Raw genomic sequence first — 27,197 nt, forward strand, 5'->3', positions numbered from 1 at the left:
ATTAAAAACTCATCTTGATTCGTGAGTATGAAAAATACGGCACATATAACTTTAAGTCAATATTTTTCCTTACAACAGTGAATTCTAATTTAATGAATACCTGAAAATTAAGAATCGTTCTTGATACTGGATCCAGATCATTATATGTTAATCTTCATCTAAAACTAAGAAACATTCCAACGATGATAAAATTGTTTTATTGTCTATTTATTTAATCGGATATGACACTTTAACTCTGTTTTATTTATTTTTTGTTTAAGCGAACATGGAGTTACAGCTGTAACAAACACTTTCGTTTCGATTTTAAGTAATCTAGTACTGTAGAAGCATGTGCATGTCCGCGGCAGCGTTAAAATGTTAGTGTTCCCATATACCTATTTTCGTCGCTTGCGTGCTTATCATTGTATGCATGAGTTCAGAAATAAAGATATACAGTTAGAAAGCATTAAACACAATTCTAGAGAAAGAGAAAGCGTGCACGGAAGGGCTTTAAAGTTGTATTTCTTGTAATTTTTACCATCACAAACTGTCGTACAGCATACAAAGTTTGAATATGCATAAAATCCATAGAAATGATTTTGATTTTACTTTGAATTTATTTATTTTGGCCTTTTATTTCGGATTATTAATATACTAGCTTTATACCGTTTTTCCTCATTATGGATGGTTTTATATGATGGCTCAGATACATAAACGCACCAATATACTATTGACATAGCGGTAAATGTCGCATGAAATATCACACGTTTTGAAAAAAAATATCACAGTCAACGCCATGTTTCAAACTTTTGGAAAATCTAGTTGCATCAGGTGACCGAAATCGGCGATACCCGTATAGATCGGAGTCTCCCGAGCCGTATCACTTGGTCAACATCGGCAATACCCGTACAGGTCGGAATAGATCGGACCAGTTCGGATACTTCCGAGCTATTTCAAACGATAAATCAATATTTTAATTTAATTGTTTAATAACTTTGCGGACAGGAACTTTACAAAAGTCGGTAAATATCGAAAGTTTAAAACTTAAAAAGGCGGAGAAAAATATGTTGAACACTTTAAATATTCTTTTTATGCCAAAAACACAAGTCACAGCCTTTAAGGTCAATGTGTTACTGATCTTAGAGACATGAGGCCAGATTGCTGTTACCATCGACTCCCTTATCTATCTGGTTAAAAGTCTGAATAAATGTGCCAAATTGCCTTATCAGGTGCTAGCTGTTAAACGACCTCCACGATGTATCGACGTAAGTTATTTCATATTTAACTAGGGCTATAGACTCTTTTTTTCATGAAAAGCCCATTAACAACGCACAAATTAAATCACTAGATACACACAATTTCCATTGAAATGATCATATGTGGGTGAAATCGAGGTCGAAACCTTATTACATTTTACATAGCATAACATCCACTTTTGAAACGTTAAGAAATATTGAGCGTCGGTGATGTGCGGGATGATATCGAACAAACGTGAATGATTTTTCTATATCTACATTTGATGGTTTGATATGTATGTATTGTCTTGCGTGTGTGAAGTGCGAGGTGCTTGTTTTGGGAGACTGTGTCCTAGACACTGAAGCATGCCACCGAAGAAACACAGCCCATCCGGTCACATTATACTGAGAACGGGCGAACCAGTCGTCCCACTCCCTTTATGCTGAGCGATAAACAGGAACACAGATTACCTTTGCATGTAGGGCGTAAGAACTATACCTGTTGTCCTTAATGCATGTTGTCAAAGGCGACTAAATGTTTTATCTCAATATTTTTTTTCTTATTCCATACTAACTTTCTTACCTTATTCGAACACCTTACAATATTTGCGGATCGCGTAAGTACTTTCGCGTCTTCTTTATTATGGTATCCATTTTCAGAAATCGTCGCATTGGTTTGCATTATACCTATAGGTAAGTTAACATTCTAAATCTATTTATGATTGTTTCAACGACAAGAATTGATGAGTGTTATAATGATTTTTGCTGTTTTCATTATTGAGCTCGTCCATTGGAAGCGACTTTAGATGATATGTATAATATTTGGCACTATGTGATGGATCGATGTCTTCTTATTAAGATTTTATGTCTCTATGATTCTCAGTGTATTGTGTAGAAAAATGCTGGGTATGTAACGAGGTTGCCGACATAGGAACCTGTCAGAATAGCACAGTCACCTGTAATACCGGCGAGGTAATGTATTCTTCATTATGATTGATAATGTCTGTACACGTATTCTTATTAACTATCGAATAAAATATCAAACGGTACTGCTTTTTTATTCTTTTCTTAATATAATTACAAACAATACTGTGAACAAATTTGATAAAAGTGTGTCATTGTCAATTCTCTTAATCAGATGAAAACAATGATAAGTGCAATGCTGTAAATTTTATAATAACTAGGAATGCTTCTTGGAAAAATCGGTGAATTTGATGGGCCAAACTCGATACAGCGCCGGATGCCGATCAACACGCGTATGTATATTACTTGTCAATTATCTTGTGTCTTTTAATTCTACTGTAAGACATTCTGCGATCGGTGATATTACGCCATGGCGTGAATTTCACTGATATTTCGGGTCAGTGTCCTATCAATAAACAAATGCCTTCTGCCTTCAGATGTTGAAAATAAGATATAACAATCGTAATTGTTGTTGGTGTGTGGCTGGATGTGGATTTGTGGTCCCATAGCTCTGTCTGGTACTTGTTGTTGTTATGTTGTCCAAACCCAGGTTGTTGTCTCTGCACAGCGCCAAATGTGAAGGTTCGAATTCTTCGAATTCTGTGTGTCGTCTTTAAAGTTGGTATGGTGTAGATGTTGTATTATAAAGAAGAGTTGAGAATAGTAGAAGTCAAATGCAGGATTGTAGGTGAGGTACTTCATTCCGAATCACTACATGTAAGTATGTCCCAGCACTAATTACACATGATATCGATGAGGTATATATAGGCCTATAAGTCCATATTGAATGATAAATATACATCAACGTTATTTCTAAGTTACAACAAATTCTGAACACTAGCAGACATGATAAATCGCAGTCATGTGTATCTGTTGGCATTGTTGGGTTAAATAGCTTTCATTGATGTCTGGACAACATGACCCGTCACACGCGACAGATCCCTAAGGCTATAGACATGTCCAGTTAAATATGATATATACTGGCATGTAAATCCCTAAGATTATAGTTGCAAGTGTATTCATGAATACACACCCGCTATAAAATCCACTTTATAGTTTTTTAAACATAAAATCAATTTTCTAAATTTGAACATTGCCATATTGATTTACAGAATACAATGCCCGTAAGTTGGCAGACTGGTCTGCAATTCATATGACAAATTATTACATGTTTACAGATATGCAGTATCATGCAAGCTATGAGTACAGGGAAGAGACGTATAGACCCATGCGCACAGTGTTGTACGGGATCAGGATGTCAGGCCAACCTATGTGGAGGCAATCCCAGTGAGTTGGGCATAGCTAAAGGGAAACCACTTTCACTAACAAAATTTCAGAAGTCGACGGCAAATCCACACTTATTTCCAAACCCCTAGTTAAATGTCATGCTTGAATAGAAGTATTCATCTCTTTTAGATACTTCTGAGCAGTCACGTTGTGTCGGCTAAATACTATAGGAATTGAGTTTAAACAGTTAAGCTATTGCAGTCCTTTCAGTATCTTTTAAGCGTGAATTGATTTATTAGGAAATAAAGTTTTGATTCCCGTTGCCGGATTGTTTCTGTTGCCTTGCAATAAATAGAACAATTGTCTCTCTTTGTTACTTTTTCAGGTACAGTGTCGACTTATGTCTGTCTAAATTGTGACAACGTTGCCAGCCCAAGTTCCTGCACTAGATATGTGACATGTCAACATATGGAAGTACGTTATGTTTTTACATATCTATTCACATATTTCAGATCGACAACAGTTTCGGTTTTAAAACCAAGAATTGCTCCTTCTAACACTTGAGTCCATAAGAGTATTATATTTTAACCTAGCTGCAATATTGTAGCGCAAAATACTTTAAGACAAAAAAATGGTGTCGTCTTTAGAGCTACAATTGGTGATGATCATGCAAATCATTATAAAACGTTTGTTGGCATTTTATCGTACTTGTTTGAGATCGCCAACCTACTAGGCAATAAAACTGAAGCACATAAAATATCAAATTCTCATCGAGGTATTATTTTTTTTACATAATACATATGGAGGTCTTTCTGAAGGGTATTTATACGGCAAGTCCACAAATTGTGAATTTGACGTCTTGTGAGCGGTACGGTAGATATTAAGAATGGTAGTTATGTTTGTTTTTGACAAAAATAATATGTAAATGCATGTATACGCATAAAATAATTGGAAACCTACAAAAAAGTATAGAAAACTATGCCCGAGTGATTTTCGGAGGCAGTGCTCCACTACGACACATAGGGACCAATTCGTACCCGGCCGAAAGGTATAGTAGGCCGGGTACGTATATTCGTTCTAATTTTAACCATCCATAGAATTATTCAAGTGGAAAAAGACACCATTAAATTAACGGAAACATATTGTATTAAGAGAACCTATATAAAATTATATTATAGTATACAATATGACACCTGTGTAAGTCAGTCACGCACATGTACCCAAACTACGTGTACATATCTAATACAAACAAGCTACGAGGCTATACATTATAGATGGTAGACATAATAAGCCAAGCTAGGAAAAGCTATACTAACTGTAATAAAACCTAAATACCTACGGCATGACAGAGGGAGAGAGAGAGGGAGAGAGTGAGGGAGAGAGAGAGGATTGGCGGGGGGAGGGGGCACGACCAAACGTTGTTATTTTTTTCGGGTCGATCAAAAAATCCAATATGGCTGCCACAGCCGCTATCTTGAAAAAGACATTTTAAGTTCCTGAGCCTCAGCGTTGAAAATTTGTTTGGATGGGACTGAATGGTAAGAGTTTTTACTTTAACGGTTTATCAACTATTCCAGTGTGAAACAAAGTTGACACAGATGATTTTAAGAATATCAAGCCCAGCAAAGTTATGAAACGCAATGTGGTTGTCTCTTAACATTGCCGACTTCTTCTCTGAAAATGCTTAAGTTAACTCAATAAAATATTGCACAACATTTCGAAAGCATAAGCCAATCAAAATTGTGAATTATACAGCTCTCATCGTGTCAGTAGTTTTGTTGGAGGGGCCATGAAGGGTAAAAATGACCAAAAGCCCTTCGACTTAACAAACAGATGCGGTTGAATCAACTGCTCTTCATAAATAGAAAGGTCTTAAGAGCTCTTATCAAAATTTCATAGCCCGTCCTGGGAAGGTGTCAAATGTACTAATAGTTAATATTGAGAAAATATTTTATGAGGAAAATTTGTTGAATTTTTTTGGAAATGAGTCAAACTTGATAAGACTTATGAGTCTACGTTTAACACTATTGCCAAATTAAATTAGACAAGGGGCAAGAGGTGCGGAGCCAAAAAGGATCAAAATCGTACGAATAAACAGATGTGATGGAATCAGAAACGTTTCTTATATTAAAAGGACAAATTGATAAAAAAATCAAAAAAAAAATCACTTACTTTATGTATGAATGTTTGAGTTTTTGTTTTGCCAAAGGTTTAGGTTTTTTTGTGACATTGAGGCCATTTTTGCCACTTTATAATATTATAAGATTATACATTACTCTGTATTTTATAAAAGGGGTTATTTGACACATCCAACGACAAATAAAAACAAAAATGTGTAAAATAACCATTGTTGGTAAGGTTCATTTCTTACCAACCTGAAGTATATGTTTCATAATATACTCGATATATTTAGTCCTGACCGAGTCAGTGAGCCTGGTGAGTGCAATGGACCAATATATAGTGTTTATACTGTTTCATATTGTATTAGAACTTAGGTGACCATTGAGGTCACCACGCCTCTAGCTTGTAATATAAACAATCGTCACATTATTGATTTGAAAAGCGAAGCTGATTATGGGGGAGTTTGGTTTCACGCAATTACACTATATTACAGGTATGTATGAACTCTGTTAACGTTGTGGGTGGACTTATCAGATACTCATACGGCTGCAAGCAGAGACATGTAAGTATAGGTTTAAAAAAGAAATTCTGAAACAAATATCTTTCATATATTTTATTACTGATGCAAAAATAAACATTTAAGTATGCGTTTTATTAATTATGTTTTGCTTTCTTTTCATACTAAATCTATTAATTCTTCATAATAGTTGTTAAGTGAAGTTCCATAGCTTTTTGGGGCCGTGATGGCCGAGTGATTAAGATGTCTCGACATATTACCACAAGCCCTCCACCTCTGGGTCGCGAGTTTTAATCCCATGTGGGGCAGTTGTAAGGTACCGATCGCTGATTGGAGATTTTTCTCCAGGTTCCCGGTTTTCCTCTACCAACAAACCTGGCACGTCCTTACATGACCCTGGCTGTCAATAGCTAATAATACACAAACCCAGAAAACACAAATCATGGCTTCAGAATTTTTTCCGTATTGTCTATTGTGGTTTTTTCCTTGGAAAGATTGATAAATCAATCAATCAATTCTTTATTCCCCAAAGATGAGATTTGCAATAAAAAAGAAATTTCAAAACATTTGACAACGCTTGTATCTTACATTACATGTTAATTATATTATCTGGTAGTTTGGTACTGGTATTCTCAAATTAGAGTTTGTTCTAGAGAATCACTTTTTGTGGCTGAAAAACTTCCTAGATGTAATTTCCAAAAATTCTGCGCTGTCATTTAAGAAAAGTTCGTATTCTTCCCGTGACTGTAGCTTATTCTTGAATGCTTCACAATCCATTCCAAGTAGTATTCTCAAAAAATGTTCGTGTGAAAGATTATCTATATACGTACATAATTCTGGTCCATATGTCGCGAGAGCCTTTATAATAAAAGTAACTCTGTCCCTTTTGTAAAATGGCACTTAGACGTGAAATGGAGAATAGGATCTATATACAGTTCCTCGCAGTTTTTACATACTTCCTCATTTCATGTTGGAGTATAAGTTAACATTTTGCGTGCAGGGTATTTTCCACAGTATATGCGATGAATTTTAAGTACAGTGTATATTTTGGAAGCGAAGAAAATCACCGTCCGCAAGCATTCGGTCCCTTAGTATCATATTTTCACATTAATATATCGACGAATTTACAAGTCCTTTCCACACAATTTTGGAAGGAAATTGTGCTCTCTTGACATATTTAATCATATGATTTTCAGGATTACAATCTTTTAAAATCTTAATAATATCTGGTATAATCCAGTTTGTACAGATGAATTATCAAGATACTGGTATAAACGAGACAAAAATAGCTGCTTTGTTAAAGTTTTTGGCGGCAAGGCAATAAGTGTATGGAGAAAAAAAGAGTTTCAATTCGTAGTATTCTGAGCATTGGCTCTGCAATGTCTGAACGTGTGCGTTTTTGAAAACACTGAATTCTTTTTACAGTTTCATGTTGGAAGATATTGAGTCTTTGACTATCTTTCTGAATTGGGTTGTTCCAAAATTGCGATTCGTATAGTACACTGGGTAAAATTACTTTCTTGTATAGTCCGGCAATGACCGTTGGGTTTGTAGTTTTATAGTCTTGTCCAAACCTTGTCATTAGATTGAATGAAATCCGTTCTTTTTGACACCCATTTGTTATTTACATTACCGACCTTAAGATCACAAGTTATGTGTTTGTACGATTTTTTGTATAGTTATGCTGGTTGTATTCAAAGTCAAATTGAAGTTTGGGTTGGTATTTGGTTTTCCAAAAATTAGAATTGCGATCTTGCTTGTATTGTATTCGAACTTCCATGTTTTCGAGAACTGATCACATACATTTAGAAGTACTTGTAATGACGCAGGGTTTATAGCCAATAGCTGGAATGCCACAGAAATTTTCGCTCCAGCCTTTGTTGATTCTAATTCCGTCAAAATGTCATTGATGTTTGAGATACAAAAATGTTGACGTCACTCCTCCTTGCCGGATTCCGGATCGTACTGCGAACCACCAAGATCGATTTCCATGGGTCATTGCGGCACTTGATATGTTTGTATAGGAATTACGAATGACCTCAAATGTGTATCCTCTTACACCAAAGTCATGTATTTTCTTCAGCATACCCGCATGCCATACCGTATCAAACGCTTTACGAGTGTCCAGAAACGCGGTGAAGACATTGCTTTGTTTTTCGATGTTGTATTGAATACATTCTCTAAGGTTGAAGGCTACAGTTTCATCATTAAGTTTGAACAACATATTATTCATAGTTATGTATTTAAACACACAAATTATCGAATATTTGGGAGTAAACCACAAGCTCTCATTATCAGTAAATACAAATCCGTAAAGCCATTTCGTTTAATAGACGATCTGACAACATCTCAGGGTCACGTTCTGAACAGATGCATTTTCTACATATACACCAAACTACATCAATTGAAAGCAAAATTTTGTCCCATGATACATATACATTTAGCTTAGCTGTATTCTTTGGGCGAGATGACGACATGCACGAAAATCATTCAGACAGATCTTTCCTAAACTGTCCTATCCCTTAAAATTTTATTTTGATGAAAGCGTTACGTACAGTTAATCAAAGTTTTAGGGATAAGAGTAAGATCGATGGGTTTTTGAAGTACATATTAATATTTGATAAGCTAGATATGGTTAATACGTTCAATTAATAATCTGTTAAAGGAAATGGACGGTTTTATTTGTTTATCTATTATGCATATTAGAGAACCTGTTAAGAAACTACTTAATGCCTTGTATTTTCAAGATATGTAAAGTTGCCGCCCAGAACGGGAAAAGACAGGATGGAGTTACTGTATGTACATCATGCTGTGTTGGTGACCAGTGCAACCGAGGAGACTGTTTCACACTAATGAAAGGTAAATACATGCATCCTCTTTCTTGTAACATAAACAACAAAAACGATTTGTGTGAAATTGCCACAACCCGATCGAGGTGTCTCCAACTATTTAACACATGTTACCTCAATTTTTGTTTCAACGTTTTAAATGTACGCTTATAACTTGTTATTGTCAGCTTTAATTTTGACCGTAACCAAACCGTTTTTCATGATGAAATCGTCCTTCCTCAATAATCCTTTACTTAATGTTTTCTGTTATGATTAATTAGTATATACCTAATCGCCTCAATCAACAACATTTTAAAATTTAACTTCATTTAAGTTAATTATTACAGGGGCGTAGGAAGCGGGGGCAGGGGGGTGATTGCCCCCCCCCCCCCTGTTCCTCAGGACGGGAGGGGGGCAAACATGTATTTGTGTCCCCAAATTTTCCCCGGGTGAAATATTCTAAAAATGCACATTTGAAAGAAAAAAAGGTCCTCCTGCGCATTTTTTCGTACTTCATTTTCGAAAATAGAGATAGTACAATTTCAAAAATGTCTCTTAAAAATGAATTTCTTTATATGTGTTATTTTGATTACACAACAATGTGCCGTTGGTTTGAATCCGGTATGTTCAGACCGAGCAGGGTTACATAATGGTATGACGGCATTCACAATTATTATTTCTAAATGCAGGTAACTTTAAATCGAAAAATTACCGTGTTAAGAACAGCCCCCCCCCCCAAACAACAAAACAACAATAAATTTGCAAATTCATCAAAATACATCGTAAAACTCATCTCAGCTATTCTAGATTGTAAAAATTTTCCCGGGGGAAAACCCCAGACCCCCAAATACAAAAACAGTGCCTTCAGAAAAATACGTCGTAAAACTCATCACTGCCATTCTCAATCGTAATTTTTCCCCGGGGGAAACCCCAATTACAAAAATTCACGCTCCTTCTGCGCCCGCAAATTCATCAAAATACATCGTAAAAACTCATCTTCCCCATTCTAAATCGTAAAAATATTTCCCGGGGGAGACCCCCCCCAAAAAAACAAAAAACAAAAAAACAAAACTTCGCGCCTTCGGCGCTCGCGAATTCATCAAAATGCACCGTAAAACACATCTCAGTCATTCTAGATAGTAACCTTTTTCCAGGGTAATACCTCCACTATAGATCTGTATAAGTATTATATTTAATGACACATGGACAAATATATAGATGTATCTCCTGTGGGTGCAGAGAGCACAGGGGTGGGGGTTGTACGAAATATTGGGGACTTTTGCCCCCCCCCCCCCCACATTACGATTCATCTTCCTACGCCTCTGTATCATTTGCATCACATTTCAGCTATGACGCCAGCTATGTTCACGCTGCCTTAATGGACCGTGAAGAAACCTTAGGAAGCTTGTAAAACACTGGCATTATACCAATTAAATGATACCAAAAAATCAGTTGTTTAGTGATTCATTACCATTGATATATAAACAAACGATGAGACAGAAATATATTATATTATTAGATATATAATCAGTCACTGACCCCTATGAAGGCTTAGAGGGTCAGTAAGAATTATAGGGGGCGAGGGCGTAGCCCGAGCCTCCTATACTTTTTATTGACCTTCTCTGCCTTTATATGGGGTTTGTAACTGACTATTTAACGACTTGATCGCATCGAGGACCTCATATTTATTGTCATATTTACTTATTTATCTCTTTGCAAATATATTGTATATGAAACCTGCAGTATACTTACTGTAAATCAACAATAATTTCAACATTCCTAGTGCACAGTAAGTTAGGACTACCTCAATACGACACCAAACTGGCAATTCCTCTAAGAACATATTCAATTTTCGCCCCATAGAATATAATTTTAGAGGAATTGCTCCATACAAGCATGGTTGACATAAAAGCGCAATCCAAACCCTATATAAGTCTAGAAAACGATTGAATAGTTACAGCATGTACGTTTGACTTTCGCTGCGTCATCAACTGTCAAACTGGCGTAGGGGAAGTAACTAGTATTTAAAAAATGCATTTAATTTAATTTGAAGTATTATAACGATTAAAGTTATTTTTACACAAAAATTAACAAGTTATATACAGTTTTATTGTAATGAAGTGGTATGTTTAGTTGAAGGGAACGTGTTTAAATTTTGAAGCGAGGGCGAGAGCCGCCATATTGCACCAAAATAAAATTACTGACCCCCTAAAAAGTGATAGGGGGTCACCACGTGACGACTCTCCGCCAATCATTTGGGGACATTTCTGTCCGAGGTGTGATAATGACAGATATGAATAGACATTACATTAATCGTTAATTAATTACTGCCTCTTTAAGCCGAGTCCTTAGTAGGAGCAGAAATTAACACTTTAATCGATCTAAATCTATGGTGTGTATCGGACAAGGGACATAACCCAGAGCCCTTTTTTTACAGTGACGAGCGCTCAGCCTAAGGCCAAAATCGTGGCGGTGTCAGGGGAGACAGTGAGGAAGAGAACAAATCAGTTAGGAAGAAGTAAAAAATAAAAACTTAAATTTGAGTCTTTTAGATAAATGTATTCGAGGCAGCAGATACAATTCTAATGCCCTACGTATCATCGCGAAATAGATTGAAATATCAAATACAGAGTTGGAACTTTTAAAAAATGATTACATACGGATTGAAAAGGTAAAGGTATAGGCCATAGGCTAGGAGGGTCCCACATGCACCCCCCCCCCAAACCTCCGAACCAATATTTTTCTTAACCTTTATGACCCACTGATCACAAATCAAAATGTTAACATTGCATAAGTTGGGATGAACTTCCAGTTATGACGTCATCAAGATGGCCGCCATCTCAAATTTCACTAAAAAATGAAAAATAGTCATAACATTGACATTTTTCAACCGAAGTAGACAAATGAGGTATCGAAATGACCACAATAAAACACTAAAAACATATCAGGACCAAATAACCAAATATATGTAGTGATTTTTACGCAGGAAGTGAAAAAATAGGATTTCAAGCTCAAAAATGGTAATTTTTTAGTAAATTTTTCATATTGTGCTTGACGCAACAAAAACGTTTTCCAACCGCAAACTATTATTTCTAATTATTTTTTGTCCACTTATAAATCAGTTTTTAAACAAAAACAAGGAAAAAAACAATGTTAACATTGTATAAGTTCCGTTATGACGTCATAAAGATGGCCGCCATCACGAATTTCACTAAAAAATGAAAAAATATTCATAACATTGGCATTTTTCAACTGAAGTAGACAAATGAGGTATCAAAATGACCACAATAGAACAACAAATACATATCAGGACCAAATCATCCAAGATATGTAGCGATTTGTACGTAGGAAATGAAAAAATATGATTTTAAGCTCAAAAATGGTGATTTTTCAGCAAATTTTTCATATTTGTCTTCATGCAGCAAAAATGTTTCCCAACAATTATTATTGATCGTAACCACTTATTTGATCTCTTGTCAATCAGTAAAAACAACAACAAAATATATAGAAATGCAAAAGAGAAATATTGTTATACGATCATTTGGTTTACAAAGCATCACCGTTTGCGTATACAGGTCATATGATAGTGAATTTTTCCCAAACCGTCGAGACTACAGTTTACTGGTGTCTTAGAATTTCCTGAATATAATAGTGGCTATTGGAAATTTAAATCTTAACAAAGTGTTTTAGGTTGGCTAAATATCTAAGTGAGACTTCAAAATAATTCGCTTTCATGTTCGAAATGTTGTACACTAGTAGCGTCTCAAACTGAATTATTACAGCAAAATGACAACTAATAGCTGTATGGTATCAAATTAAAACTGAGGTAATTCTGTCATCCGTAAATACCATGACACTTTCCGAAACGTTTTGTGCCTTTTAGAATGAGCACATCCAGTGTTAGTTCCTGTGTATAACGTCAGGAAATGTCAGATGGTTACTTAACAGTGTCAAATATTTCTTTCACTAGTTCTTTGTCTTCGATAGCGATGAGCTGATGTGACATTACATTACCGGGTTGCCATCGTGGTTGTAGCTTGTCAACCGTCCATGGCCAGAGTTAACATAAGAAACATCAGTGTCAGGGATGTAGGAGCTCTTCCTATTACCAACCTAGTGATTTAAATATCGTAAATGATGTTCCAGACTATCAGATCCACATTCTGCGAAGGATTGAGCTGGTTCTCCTTATTTCGTATGAAGCACAATTCCCCATTCTTGTGAACCTTCAGTGACCATAGATGGCACATGTGGATTCTTTGAGGTAGTAAATGAGGTCTGCAGTGAAGTTCCACTATTTGCAAGTCTGAAAAGCACTGTAGAAAATTTTATTTCTGGTGAGTCTTCAATGGTCTCTTTACGCATACACCAGATGTGACACAACCAGCACCTTCAAGGGAGTGGGAAAAGTCAGACCAATGAAAAACATTTAACATTAATGGCCTCATTAATGACCTCGATGATATCACCTGTGCCATTTATGGGCGCACGAGGGTCCACTAGATTAATGAATGGTACTTCATACAAATTATGGAGCTATGTGCTAAGGAGAACTAATTCCACCATTCGAATAATGTGGATCTGGTGTAATTTCCATTATGCCGAAGAAGTCTGGAACAGTATATACGATATGTTAGAATCTGAGGGAGATCCCACATCTCTGAACCTATTGTTCCTGATATGAACTCTGACCAAGGATGGGTTATGAAAGATGACAGGCTAGAACAACACTGGTAATGTACTGTCACATCAGCTCATCGACATTGAAGACAACGCTATGGCTTTCGACGAATTTGATACCGATATCTCGATTATTCTGATAATTTGGACTACAAGCTACCAGCCATGCCGAGTCTCTTCAGTGGATGGAGCAGTGAGGCGAGAAAGCACGTGCAATGATAATGTTTATCATTAAGAACCAGTGAAAGAAATATGTGACACTGTAGTAACCATCTAACATTTTGCCTATGCTATGCATAGGAAATAAACAATGAATGTTCTCATTTTCAAAGACACAAACGTTCTGGAAAATGATATAAACAGAAACACAGGCTTAGGTTACATTTGTTACTCTATCAGTAGGTGTTGTGCTGTAATAATTATTTTTGAGACGCTGGTCAGCGTCAGCGATGTCGAGTTCGAAAAATAGCATATGCCCATTATACGCACCTGGTGATGTTTTGTAAACTTAATGAGGGTATAACAATAATTATCTTTTGCATTTCTTTATATCTTAATTTTTGTTGGTGTTTTCATTGATTTATTGATTGATAAGAGATCAAATAACTAATTACGAATAATGATTTGTTCTTGGGAAACATTTTTGCTGCATGAAGACAAATATGAAAAATTTGCTGAAAAATCACCATTTTTGAGTTTAAAATCTTATTTTTTCATTTCCTACGAACAAATTGCTACATATATTGGATGTTTTGGTCCTGATATGTACTTGTTGTTCTATTGTGGTCATTTTGATACCTCATTTGTCTTCTTCAGTTGAAAAATGTCAATGTAATGAATATTTTTCATTTTTCAGTGAAATTCGTGATGGCGGCCATCTTGATGACGTCATAACCGGAATTTATACAATGTTAATATTGTTTTTCTCTTGTTTTTGTTTAAACTGATTTATAAGTGGACAAAAAACTAATTAGAAATAATAGTTTGCTGTTGGAAAACGTTTTTGCTGCGTCAAGCAAAATATGAAAAATTTACTAAAAAATTACAATTTTTGAGCTTAAAATCCTATTTTTTCACTTCCTGCGTAAAAATCACTACATATATTTGATTATTTGGTCCTGGCATGTTTTAAGTGTTCTATCGTGGTCATTTTGATACCTCATTTGTCTACTTCGGTTGAAAAATGTCAATGTTACGACTATTTTTCATTTTTTAGTGAAATTTGAGATGGCGGCCATCTTGATGACGTCATAACCGGAAGTTCATCCCAACTTATGCAATGTTAACATTTTGATTTGTGATCAGTGGGTCATAAGGGTTAAGAAAAATATTGGTTCGGAGGTTTGGGGGGGGGGTGCATGTGGGACCCTCCTAGCCCATGGCCTAGTAGGTTGAAAGCCATCAAATACAGACATATTCTACATGTAGCGTGTCGCGTTGCGCTACGTGTAGAGTATGTATAATCCAATTGCGTTCATTCCACCTTTACCAAACCAATCCATATTTATATCATTTGTCTACTTTCACACGTTCGACCACAGATTGATTGCCACGTTGGGTAACTACGGTAGTCAGGACGATATAGGTCCGCTTTTTGCATGTTATACATGCCATTTCATTAAAACTAAATAATGATACATGAAACTCAGATTTTCTAAAATCAAGTTTTATCACTATCGAATAAAGTTAGAGAAAGATAGACAGTGTGGAATATATATTGTATGACCATTTATTAGATAGATTCAAATCACCAACGATATCCAAAATGTATGTCATGGATGTATTGGTGTACGAACGCGATAGAGATCCAAAAACTATATTCAGATGTCCCGTACATGATGTAAACTACGAACCCCACAACATTCCTGTTGAGAGTCCGACTTCCAAGGATTCATTTTGTTTATTCTCGTAACAAGGCTTATTATATGATAAACACATATTTTGTTTTGATGTCAATACACATTTAAGTTGTTTAAACTTACGCAAACCGGGTAATTAATCATTATTATGCTTAATCTTTGCATTTCGATTACAAGTACCATAGAAGCATGTGCATGCATATATCCATCCCAGCGTTAGAGTGTCGTACAATTACAGTTGACCCCATATCGCTGAAAGCTAAAACTCTTCTAAAATTACAAATATATATAGGGCACATGCTGTTTTAAGGTCAATGTGTTATTATCTTAGACACAGGACGTCATGTTACTATCGCCAACGTCTCCCTTATCTATCGGGTTCAACGACTTAATACATATATATCTACTGTTCAACTAGCCTTTTCAGGAACTAGTTGCTAACGATCTTCCAAGATGTATCGACGTAAGTATTTTTTTGTATTTTTTTTATACAGAACAATTGATACTTCAAATTACAAAATGAATCACTAAACACGCACAATTGTAATTCGTACTTCAACAAAATATTTAATTCCATTTCATTAGTGATGTGTGGAGGAAATCGAGATCAAATGACCGTATACAGCTTGGTATGACATTTTATTTACTTTTGTTGATGCTTTAAAACGAAATATAAAGTGAAAGTGATGTTTTCTGATTTTTAAGTGAGAGATTTAACACACAAACAACTGATTAATCACTAGACATTTATGTTTTAATTTTAAAAACTAAAAAGGAAATTAATAAGAAAAGGGTATCCATATGGGTGCTAGGATGATTTTTTTTTCAAATAGTTTGTTTTCTTACATTGTTTATGCAGATTTGTTTGTACGTAAAAATGAGGTTCGTGAACGCAGTTAAGAGATTCTTGACTTAAATTACACTGTATACCATTTGGGAGATTTGGTTAAAAATGGGGCAAATATATATATGATATTTGGCATTTTAAACAGCAGAAAGCGTTATGACCATGGGAGAAAATCGAGACGTTCACAGCAACACCCTCGTAACGAATGGGTGTATTTTTGATAGTGCAAAACGTTATTCTCCCGAACATGATTGGCACTCGTTTCTTTTTCGACGCCATCTTCAGTTTTTGAAGTCAAAGTTCGAAATTCAGTTGGAAACTATTCACTTTTAATTTCACCATGTGGATCAGTTGACAATTATCTTTTATCGAATCCTGTCTGGACCTATACAATCTGTTTTCGCTGACAGTCAAAACGCTGAAATGCTATTTTCATGAACTTCCGCTGATTTGGTGATTTGAAAAAAGTGTCTTCATGATGTTGCAAATATGAAATAGATGAAAGGACGAAGCCAGAATTCATACAGACTTACGAAAACAAAATTTCAGTTGATTAACATATGGATTTATTTACTGAATGAGATTTGTTACTTACATTGCATCTTTAAATACATTAATGTATACTGTTATTGTATTGCCGACAGTGAGTTGTCGACCGTTACTATAGATTTGAATTACAAAATGATTTTTTTGTGTCTTAATACATGTACTACCTGTCACACGTGTGATAGTGATATCATCGAGGTGATAGGAGGCACTGACAAGCACAAATGCTTGAAGGATGAAAAAAATACAGACATTACTTTAAATATAGATAAAGAATGACATTATTTTTTCAAGGTTATTAGGGGGTAATGATAATTAAGCTCGAGTCAAAAAAAACTTTCTACGAGCACAATTATCAATTCCCATCATAACCGTAGCAAATTTATTATACAAACGTACTTACAGTTTAACAGTCTTACTTTAAGACCTTTCTTTTGTGAGAAATGTTTTTTTTTTATTTTCAATAATAATGGAAAACTTTCCTCTCCGCATACCGCCATTGTCTACTTGATATGCATCGTCTTGTATCATGGCTGCTATGTTCCGAGTGTTATAACCAGCGATTTGTTGCCACTTTTATTTGGTGTTACGTCAATCAATAATACATTAATACTAACGACACATCATTTAATCAGCCATAAAAACAGAATAGTATCGCATATTTCAATATCGCTATGCAGTGATGCTGTTTGTAATGGGTATGATTATTGAAACACTGTCCACATTACACTTCAGTACCAATCATAGTTTGAGCACCAAAGATATACGTTTGTTTGATTGATGAATCAACGCCATATGAACAGCCAGGGACACGTCAGAACGGTCACCCATGTATGCGGTGTGTAGCGAGTGTGCAGCGCGAGGTGCATGTTTTGGGAGACTGCGGTATGTTTATGTTGTGTCATCTAGTATAACGGAAATGTTTTTATAGTGCTATATCACTCAAGCAGTCTGCCGAGGACATCAAACCAAATAACCAAACAATTCAAATTTTATTGATAACTGGCGAACCAGTCGTCCCACTCCCTAAATGATAAACTTTAAGGAGGAGAATAAAATACCGCGTTGATAATATTTTGGTGTGTCTTTGACAGTGGATAGAACTCACAAGGGCAAGCGCTTAACAGTAGGCCAAACAGGACGCGGTGTCAAGGGAGAATTAATTAAGATAGAAAGGGCAGAAAATAAAAACTCCTAAATTTAGTCGTGTTTACGATCATACAATAGGGGCAGCAGGTACAAGTTTAACGCTCTTCTTGCAGGGCAGGACCAAACATACAAATTCAATAATAAAACATATTTTCTAAGTCTGGCTTTTTGTTAAGCTATCATAACTATGGTCTCTATTTCCAGAAATCGTCGCGTTGATTTGCTTGATTCCTATCGGTAAGTAAAGAAAAAGATATTTCCAGATTTAATTTTATTTATGACTTTCAGCTGCAACTTATTTATTGAGGATTCTGATTATGATTTCCGCTGCGCTTATCATCTTCTTTTTTCCGCGTTAAAAATTTATAATTACTGAGCTTACCCAGTAAACGCGATGTTGGTCGCTGATTAAGATGATATTGTTAACATTCTTGATTGTAAATCAAAAGGGCTATATAGAGAGATGCTTACTTCGGAATATTAATAACAACATTTATCAGTTGTTATGACACTCATGTTTTACAATTATGTGTGGGTTTATTGTTTTTAATAATATGTATTATTTTCAGTGTATTGCTTAGATCGCTGCTGGGTATGTGACCATGTTGCCGACATTGGAAGTTGTCGGAAAAACTCGGTCACCTGAGGTACTGAACTCTTTTATTTAGTATTGGGAAAGCATGTCAGCACAGGTATTCCATATTAAATATCGAACGGTACTGCTAACTTAATCTTTTTTAGTAAAATATTTGCAAATAATACTATGATCGTATTTAATAAATGTATGTCATTGTCAATATACTTAACCAGATAGAAACAACTAAAAGTACAAGGCTGAAATATTTATACTAACTAGGAATGCTTCTTGGAAAAAGTGACGAATTTGATGGGACAAACTCGATACAGCGCAGGATGTCGATCAACACGCGTATGTATACAACTGGCTACTGATCTCGTGTCTTCTGTTTCTACTGTAATACGTTGTGCGATCTGTACTATTTATTATAGAGGAAAGACACAGACTCAATACCTGTTGTTTTATGACTTAGATATTATCTTTGTTAATTATAATGTATGGAAATGGAATTTTTCTTAAAGCTGCTTCACCTCTGACAAATGTTGTTTATTATCTATAACAGGAGCAGAAGAATTAATAATTTTCTTTAGTCACAAAAGTTACTTATTTTACACATTATCGTCATTGAAATGGTTTGAGTTTCTTATTTCACTTTAAGATAAAATAATGAAAATAATTAATTGCGTCCAGAAAAAAATCCGTGCCACTATGTCTCAATGGAATGAAGTACTGATTGCATTTGCACAAAAGCAAAACAAATTATTACATTTTCTGTGTTATTAAGACACACTCTCACAATATTTATACATGATTAAACACCAATTATATGTCAAATGATGGGTACCATTTATGCTCTGTGGGCGGTGGAGCATCTTTAATTTATCTTTATTAAAAATAAATTTTTGAAAAAAATTTATCCGAATACTATAACCTTCGATATGAGCACCAATATCCCCAAATTTTAAAATCTAATTACCAAATTTATTAAAGTATATTTCTGTTTCATTGGATGGTGTTGAATAAAAAATAACATGATATGATTGTCTTCTCCCAATGTAGTTGTAATCTATGCGAGCGTTTCTGGCCAAATATAGTTTCAGTCTTGTGTTTTGTCAATAAACCATCGACTATGACTGTCAAAACGTAAGTTGGACTTTAGGTCTGTCATTGCTGAAATACAAATTATAATGTATGTCTTATATAATGCCGCATTACACATCTGCAGGTTTGCAGTTTCATGCAAACTATCGCTACAGGGAAAAGAGATAGACCAATGCGCACAGTGTTGTACGGGTCCGATGTGTCAGGCAAACCTTTGTGGAGGCGTTTTGAGTGAGTCGGACTTATAGAAAACTTTATTTGTTTGTTAATAATTAAGAACAGCCGAGAGCTAATACATTTGATAGTATATAATATAATCATTTTCTATTCCTGTGAGATGTAAGTCTGGGTAGTACTGTCAGAACATTGACCGATCGCCAGAAGATATGTTGCCACGCCTAGTGTTCACAAAATCTGGTGTACCTACTTTGAAACATACACCATACGAAACGCATGGTATGCAGATAGTTTGACTGTCAGGCGGCGACCTGTTTTGCAAAAACTTGCTAAAACAATAAGGTTTGAACTACTATTTTGTAGCCGTTTCAAAAACCCACGGTAAAAGATATATATGTTTATAAGTCCAAATAGGAGTTTCAGTTGACAACTTGTTTTTGATGAATATATATATATATATAATGAATACAGTATGATTGCTTTCCTTACTGTTTTATAATTAGGCAATATATCTTCTTACGTGTGTCTGGACTGTGCCAACGTTCCCAGCAGAAGTTCTTGTACCGGCCGTACTACATGTCAGGATACGGAAGTACTGTATTTTGTTATTTATTAGCTTCTGTATTTAAATACTACAGGTCGCTTCTATTTGATAAACATAACAAGAATAGTATTGAAAAACCAATCAGTATGGCGTAGGGTGGAAGGAAGTCAAATGTTTTGAATTTTAGAATGCAGCTTTAGAGATGTCAATTCGCTTTTAACGACAAAATGCAAATCTATAATGCCTCCATGCAGAACAGGAATTTTCGTTGAAGGTACATGTATATAAAATCAGATTCTGTTTAGGTCAAGGTAATTTTCGCACACTTTTTATGTTATTTATCTAGGAAGAGGAAGGGTACAATAAATATATTAGACGGATTGGAACAGTTTGTTAACAATATTAATTAAACTGTATTTAACTTTAGTTTTTATTCTAATATTTCCATTACAGCTGTATAACTTCAGTTTTTTCTATATTTTATCATCATTAGAAATGAAATGCGTGAAAGATGGAGTGAATGTGGTGTTATTGTTTAAATGAAAAAAACATTTGCAGTATTTAGTTAGTTTGTTAAAATCAACTTTTCACTGACAGCCAGTGTCGTGTACGGACTACAATCCATGCATGCTGTATGTAGCGTGTATGAAGTATGCAGAACGTGTTTTGACTGACAAGGATATATTAGTGCTTTGTCTTCTTGTATAGTGGGACTCTTGCCCTTTTTATAGTGCTATATCACTGAAGCATGCTACCGCAGACACCAAAGAACTCACTTTACCCGGTCACATTATACTTACAATGGGCGAACCAGTCGTCCCACTCCTTTATACTGAGCGCTAATCAGCTACCACTTTAACAGGCATTTTTGGCGTCTCGGTCTGGGGACAGAACCCAGAACCTACCTAACAGGGGCGAGCGTTCAGTAGAGGGTAAAAAGTGAGGCGGTGTCAAGGGAGACGTAAGGAAGAAGAAAGTTAGTTATATTGGATGCATACTATTGAATCGATACCAACTAGTTTTTGATGCGGTTATCTATTATTCCAATAGATTTAAGCAAAGGTGAGGACTGTTTGTTTTATTTCAAAAATTATATTACAGGTATGCTATAATGCCTTAGACATTAGTGGTGGTGTCATCAGGTATTCGTTCGGATGTGAGTCGAAACATGTACGTATTCTTTAAACAGAGATTATATATATTCTTTCATACAAAATGTTTGATGTTTGATAATGAAATATGATGGTAAAAATATGTAGTAATCAAAGAGTTAAGCATATAGTGTACTTTTTTCATTAGGACATGCAATCATTTCAATTAATAATGTCATTACCTTTTTATCTATTTATTTATTTATTTTTTTTTTTTTTTTTTTTTTTTTGGGGGGGGGGGGGTGTCCAATGTAGTTCGGGTGTTAATGTTTCGTTTTTAATAAAAATGTCACTATTTTAAGCAACATGCCAATTGTGTCACAATCAGATGTTTATAGTTAGTTGCCTATTTATAAGTAAATAGAGAAATAAAAGAACAATATGTATTAAAAAACAATCTTAAGGACATTATGAATGCGACAGTCATTATAAGCTCACCATAATCAGATAATGATTTATTCAAATTGTTTTCGTCCATGGGTCCGTCTTTCCGTCCATAAACATTTTTTGATAACGCTATTTCTGAGAAAGTACTGAGGAGATCTGTCTGAAATATGTACTAGGTTCAAATCGGACCCTTGTTGTGCAAGCTGCATATTAGATCCGATCAGTAACACGAAGGCCGACATGCTATCCTCTTGGGTTTCGATAATGAAAGTTTGTTGAAGTTAATTTTGAAGTAGAGCTGGAGGAATCCGTCTTAAATTGCACATTAAGTTTTTTCTGTGATTATATTTTTGCACACTGCATATGGGACTGATAGATCAACAAGCTGGCTGACAGACAGCACCCTTGAATTCAGATAGTTGATGTATGTTATCGTTATTTCTTAGAAATTAATTTTGTAATTCCATGTCATATTGACAACAAGATGGCCGACCGTCTGCTGTCTTGAATTTTGATAGTTTGGAAGTTTGACACTGCTATCATTTCATAAAGTACACTAAGGTTCATTCTTAAATGTCTGGCATATAAATAGGCCCATGTAAATTTGCATAATGCATTTTGGAACTGATCGGTGAACAAAATGGCTGATAGACCACCATCTTGGATTTAGATTTGGCGTTTGGAAAGCAGAGAAAAGATCTCTATTTTCATTGTTAGTTCATTCTGTGGTGATCGCCAAGATCGCTCTGGGATTTCTTCTTACAATGTCTAATTCACGTTTTAACATGTTTTTTATAATGAAATTTGTAGACATTAAAATTAAAATTTTACAAGTTAAGAACTTGTTTTTATTTTACAAGTTAAGGATTTTATTTTACATTTTGATTTGCTTTTGAATCTTTTAATTGTTATTTGAAAATATTATATTTATTGAAAAATAACAAGTACCCAAATGGAATAAAACATAAGTATATATCCCCTAAATCTTTTTTTATTTTCACACATAGGACATTAGAAATGTAATTGTTTGTTTTAAATTAAATGAACGTCCTATTAACAGCCAAGGTCATTAATGGACGGCTTCTTATATATGCAGTGTCGCGCTAAGAAACAGATGATTTGAATGACGAATTTTACTTTGATAAAATCATCGATTTTGGGGTTATGTGCAACATAAATGGCTATTGGTAGGATTTAGAATCATTTGTTATAACGTTTAACTTTAGTGTCTATTAATAAAGGAATCGCTTCATTATACATTATGAATATTTGTTCATGGTAGACAATACATTAGAAAACATTAATTTGCATTTTTCGTTCTCAAGATATGTCGCGAATTTGTTGCTAATGGCGGTGCTGGCCATCCTGGGAAAAAACAGGACGGGGTTAGGATATGCTCGGCATGCTGTGTCGGTGATGAATGTAACCAAGATGACTGTTACACGGTTCATGCAGGTAGATATATTGTAGACATGATAATGTTTTGCAGTAAAATTGTGTGTTGATAGATTCGTGTACCTATGCTATACTAAGTACTACTTGTTTTACTGTTGTTGTTTATAATAATACCAGCGTCAACAATTACTTTGTATACGTGTATATATAACAGAAACTGTCTTCTATAAAACAAATGCAAATGCCAGGGCATATAGCAATGAAAAAAACAAACAAACAATTAAGGCAAACAGAAAATGTAGTCATTGTTGTGAAAGTGGTTTTTTATTAATCATTCTGAATGAATTTTGATTGGATATTATATATCAAGCTTACAATTGTTAATATCAATTTCATGACAATTTGTATCATTTTTCAGCTATGACATCTGCTATGTTTACCACATAGAGGTAATCCGCCGATACACCATACAGGAAATGTGTAACTAATAAAATACAGTTGATGAATTTGTTAGTTTGTTTGATTAGTGCCCTGTTAGTATCATTGGTCATTTTAGTAGTTGGGATGATGTAATCATTAAAACAACATTTGAGAGAGTAATGTAAGAGGATTACATACCTACATATACATTTGGATTGATTTTTAAAGCATGAATATCTTAGACGGTTTTGTTTGTTTGATTACATTTACGTCTTATTAACAGTCAGGATCATATAAGGACAGCCTTGCATACACATGTATGCGGCATTTTGTGGGTATGAAGTGCATGCTGCGTTTTATGGGTGACTGTGGTCACCGTGTGGTAATGACCCCGGAAATAGCTTGGTACCCCATGAAGCGAGAGTGAGAAAATCAGGATTTGAACAGAGCTAATATTGTCGCTTTTATCTACATTTAGAGATGTTTTGGGATACTGATGTTTGGTGCACGTGTTTCCAAATATATCAGCCACATAATGATATATAAATGGTTTTCGCGAACTGTCGCAAAAAACTTTCCATCGACCACAAATATATAATTTAGTACTACATTACTAAATTATTATATATTAGGGTAGATTCACAAGAAAAAAACTTATCAGGCCATCTATGTATGTTAGAGGAGCAATATAAAATCTCAGTGGTGTACGGCTCATAGCTGATCATTTGATTGGATGGTGTACGGCTCATAGCAAATGAGGTGTACGGCTTATAGTGATATCGATATCGGCAATTATCATATAGGTAATAAATGAGGTGTAAAATTATAAAGATGTTTGTTTTATGAATATACATATTGTTTTCAGTCAGATAACATGTAACATCAGCGAATTTAGAACAAATTTCCCAACAATACGTAAATCTATATATGGATACGTCGCCATCTGGATAGTTAAAAATAGAAATGTTGAAAACTTGAAAAGTTTTAATTTACACATATTTTATTGTCAATTCAAAAGACAAAGGGATCGGGCAAAAAGTTATTACAACTTTGAAAAGCCTTCTCGTAACATACAATGACGAAACAGGAGACAATAGACATGGGTGATATTAATAACATTAATTACAAAATTTTTGCTGGTATTTTTTAAATTGATGCATGTGTCTGAAAATAATTTGGTTTTTATTATCAGCACTTTCAAATTTATATCAGCATTCAAGTTTCTGAAGTTATCTTATAAAATAATTCTGCCATTCACATACTTATCACATTGTAAGAAAAAAAATGACAGGCACTTTGAGTCTCACACTTATGACCACAGATACAATTTGGGCTGTCAGTTTAACTGACTGCATCGATGTCTAAACTTTGCATGTACAATATCGTATTCGTGTCACCAAATATTGTAATAGGCTGAGCTGGATCTTTTTCATCAGCTTTACATGAATCAGATATATTTTTTACAAAGTTGCTAATGAAGGAAATGATCTAATCGCTTCATCCAAGTCATTTCACATACATGCAGAGAAGAATGTATAAAAGAAATTTAGTTAAAGAAAGTCTGTGAAGAGGAATTTTATCATTGTTATTAGTTCTTAAAGCATAGTTATTAGTATGAGCACTTTTGGAGGAAGAAGTAAATGGAGATAGTTTGGTGCTAAGCTATTCTCGATTTTGAAGACTAATCTATAAGTTTTCTCGTTTGCGTCTCTTAGAAAATGTCTTAAGGCCCGGTTCGGGTGGCCGAGTAGTTATGATGTCCCGACATATTTCCACAAGCCCTCCACCTCTTGGATGCGGGTTCGAATCCCATCTAATAAAACCAAAATCAAACGTTTCCTAATATAAAGGATAAATATTTACATATGAGAGTAAACCAGAAATAATTCTTGCGACTTACATTTTATAATGTATTGTTATTTCTTGTTCATGTGCAATGTGCTACACCTAGCTAAATAATTTCATTCTTATTCACATTCAGTATCGCTATCACACTCATTCTCAAACATCTTACTCATATCATCATCATTAATCTTCATCATCATCATCATCATCATCATCATCATCATCATCACAACCATCATCTATATCATCATCATTCCATGATTTTCATCATCTAAATCATCTTTATTTCTAAACTTGACAATGGATCAGATACCAAAATATATTTATATTAGTAAAACCAATTATCATGTCGACAATTTCGTGGATATTGAATATAATTGGATCTACAAACGATAACCCAATATTAGTGATTGGGAACGAAATAAGTGCGTTTTGTACGTGACTTTATGTTGCATTTCACTGGTTACCAGGAACAAACAAACCCCAATTTTATGCATGATCGTAAATTTTAAGTAACACTTATAATATGTAGTAATGATGCATATGAGGCATTTTAAGTCTTAAATAGTTATTTTTTTCACCATCCAATAACTGAAAAGATATTTAATAGTTACTATAAGCCGTACAACTTTCCTCATATAAAGTGAATATGTGCCGCACACCTACCGAGATAAGCATTTGCTATGAGCCGTACACCTCCTTCGCTATGTGCCGTACACCATTGCCATTTGGACGAGCCTTTTGGCATAAATGAGACAGACTGAGAAGTATTTTTCTTGTGAACATACCCTGATATATCATAATAGAGTAACGTAGTATTAAAATATGTATTTATGGTCGTTGGAAAGTTCTTTTCCAGTATCTGGTCTAACGTCAGGCGATTTACGGTGACCTTGGCGTGGTGACATGTTTACATCTGGCAAGATTTTTTGCAACACTTCTCGAAAACCATTTATATATTAATGTGTGGCTGATAAATTTGGAATCACGTGTACCAAACGTCAGTATCCAAAACATCTCAAAATGCAGATAAAAGCGATAATCTTAGCTCTGTTCAAATCCTGATTTTCTCACTCTCGCTTCAGGGGGTACCTAGTTCCGGGGTCATTACCACACGGTGGTGGTGCATTCGTGATGGCATCTTGTAGAATGGAACTTTTGCCTTTTCTATAGTGTGAGACCACTGAAGCAAGCCGCCGAAGACAACACAACACATTCCACCCGGTCACATTATACTGACAACGGGCGAATCAGTCATTCCACTCCCGTAATGTTGACCGCTCAGCAAAGATGACCTTTCTTGTATGCAATGTACTTAGTGCTCGCATAATAACACATCCCTTGACTATCATTGACAAGGGAATGGAAAATTTGGATCCCGAAAATCGACCAAGTCGTATTCAAAGTGAATTTGATTTGGTTAAATATTGCTGGATTTTAATCCCGCATGGCTCGTTTCAAAGATGGAACTTTTTTGTACAGACAGATATAAAATGTATGGTAGTGCTTCACCACACTAATGAACACAGTTTTATTCATAAGGAGAGTAGTGCGAACGGATTCACAGACACGTCACAAAAATTTAAAACATGTCTTCCTACCATACAGTTAACTATCCGAGGTTAAGGTCACATTTCACATGAGTTGTT

The 27,197-nt window shown here is 35.0% G+C and overlaps 1 protein-coding gene across 1 annotated transcript; it reads left to right on the forward strand.

The window, feature by feature from the left end:
- The first annotated feature begins 534 nt into the window (after window positions 1-534).
- Window positions 535-23,802, forward strand: LOC138317183 (prestalk protein-like). Its single transcript, XM_069258736.1, has 15 exons — window positions 535-1,244; window positions 1,875-1,907; window positions 2,098-2,186; window positions 2,399-2,470; window positions 3,356-3,464; window positions 3,790-3,878; window positions 6,019-6,087; window positions 8,790-8,901; window positions 10,218-10,246; window positions 18,839-18,879; window positions 19,754-19,860; window positions 20,310-20,398; window positions 21,452-21,520; window positions 23,214-23,343; window positions 23,702-23,802. Exons 1-15 carry the CDS (start codon window positions 1,235-1,237, stop codon window positions 23,728-23,730), a joined length of 1,077 nt encoding a protein of 358 aa, XP_069114837.1. The 5' UTR covers window positions 535-1,234; the 3' UTR covers window positions 23,731-23,802.
- Window positions 23,803-27,197: the final 3,395 nt, after the last annotated feature.

This window comes from Argopecten irradians, chromosome 3 (genome assembly GCF_041381155.1).
Source record: "Argopecten irradians isolate NY chromosome 3, Ai_NY, whole genome shotgun sequence".
Classification (NCBI taxonomy): domain Eukaryota; kingdom Metazoa; phylum Mollusca; class Bivalvia; order Pectinida; family Pectinidae; genus Argopecten; species Argopecten irradians.

Excerpts from the sequence above, each read along its gene's own strand:
- LOC138317183 (XM_069258736.1), top strand. Across the intron at positions 2,187-2,398 it reads TCACCTGTAATACCGGCGAG|GAATGCTTCTTGGAAAAATC; the intron begins GTAATGTATTCT and ends TATAATAACTAG. Across the intron at positions 20,399-21,451 it reads CTACATGTCAGGATACGGAA|GTATGCTATAATGCCTTAGA; the intron begins GTACTGTATTTT and ends ATTATATTACAG.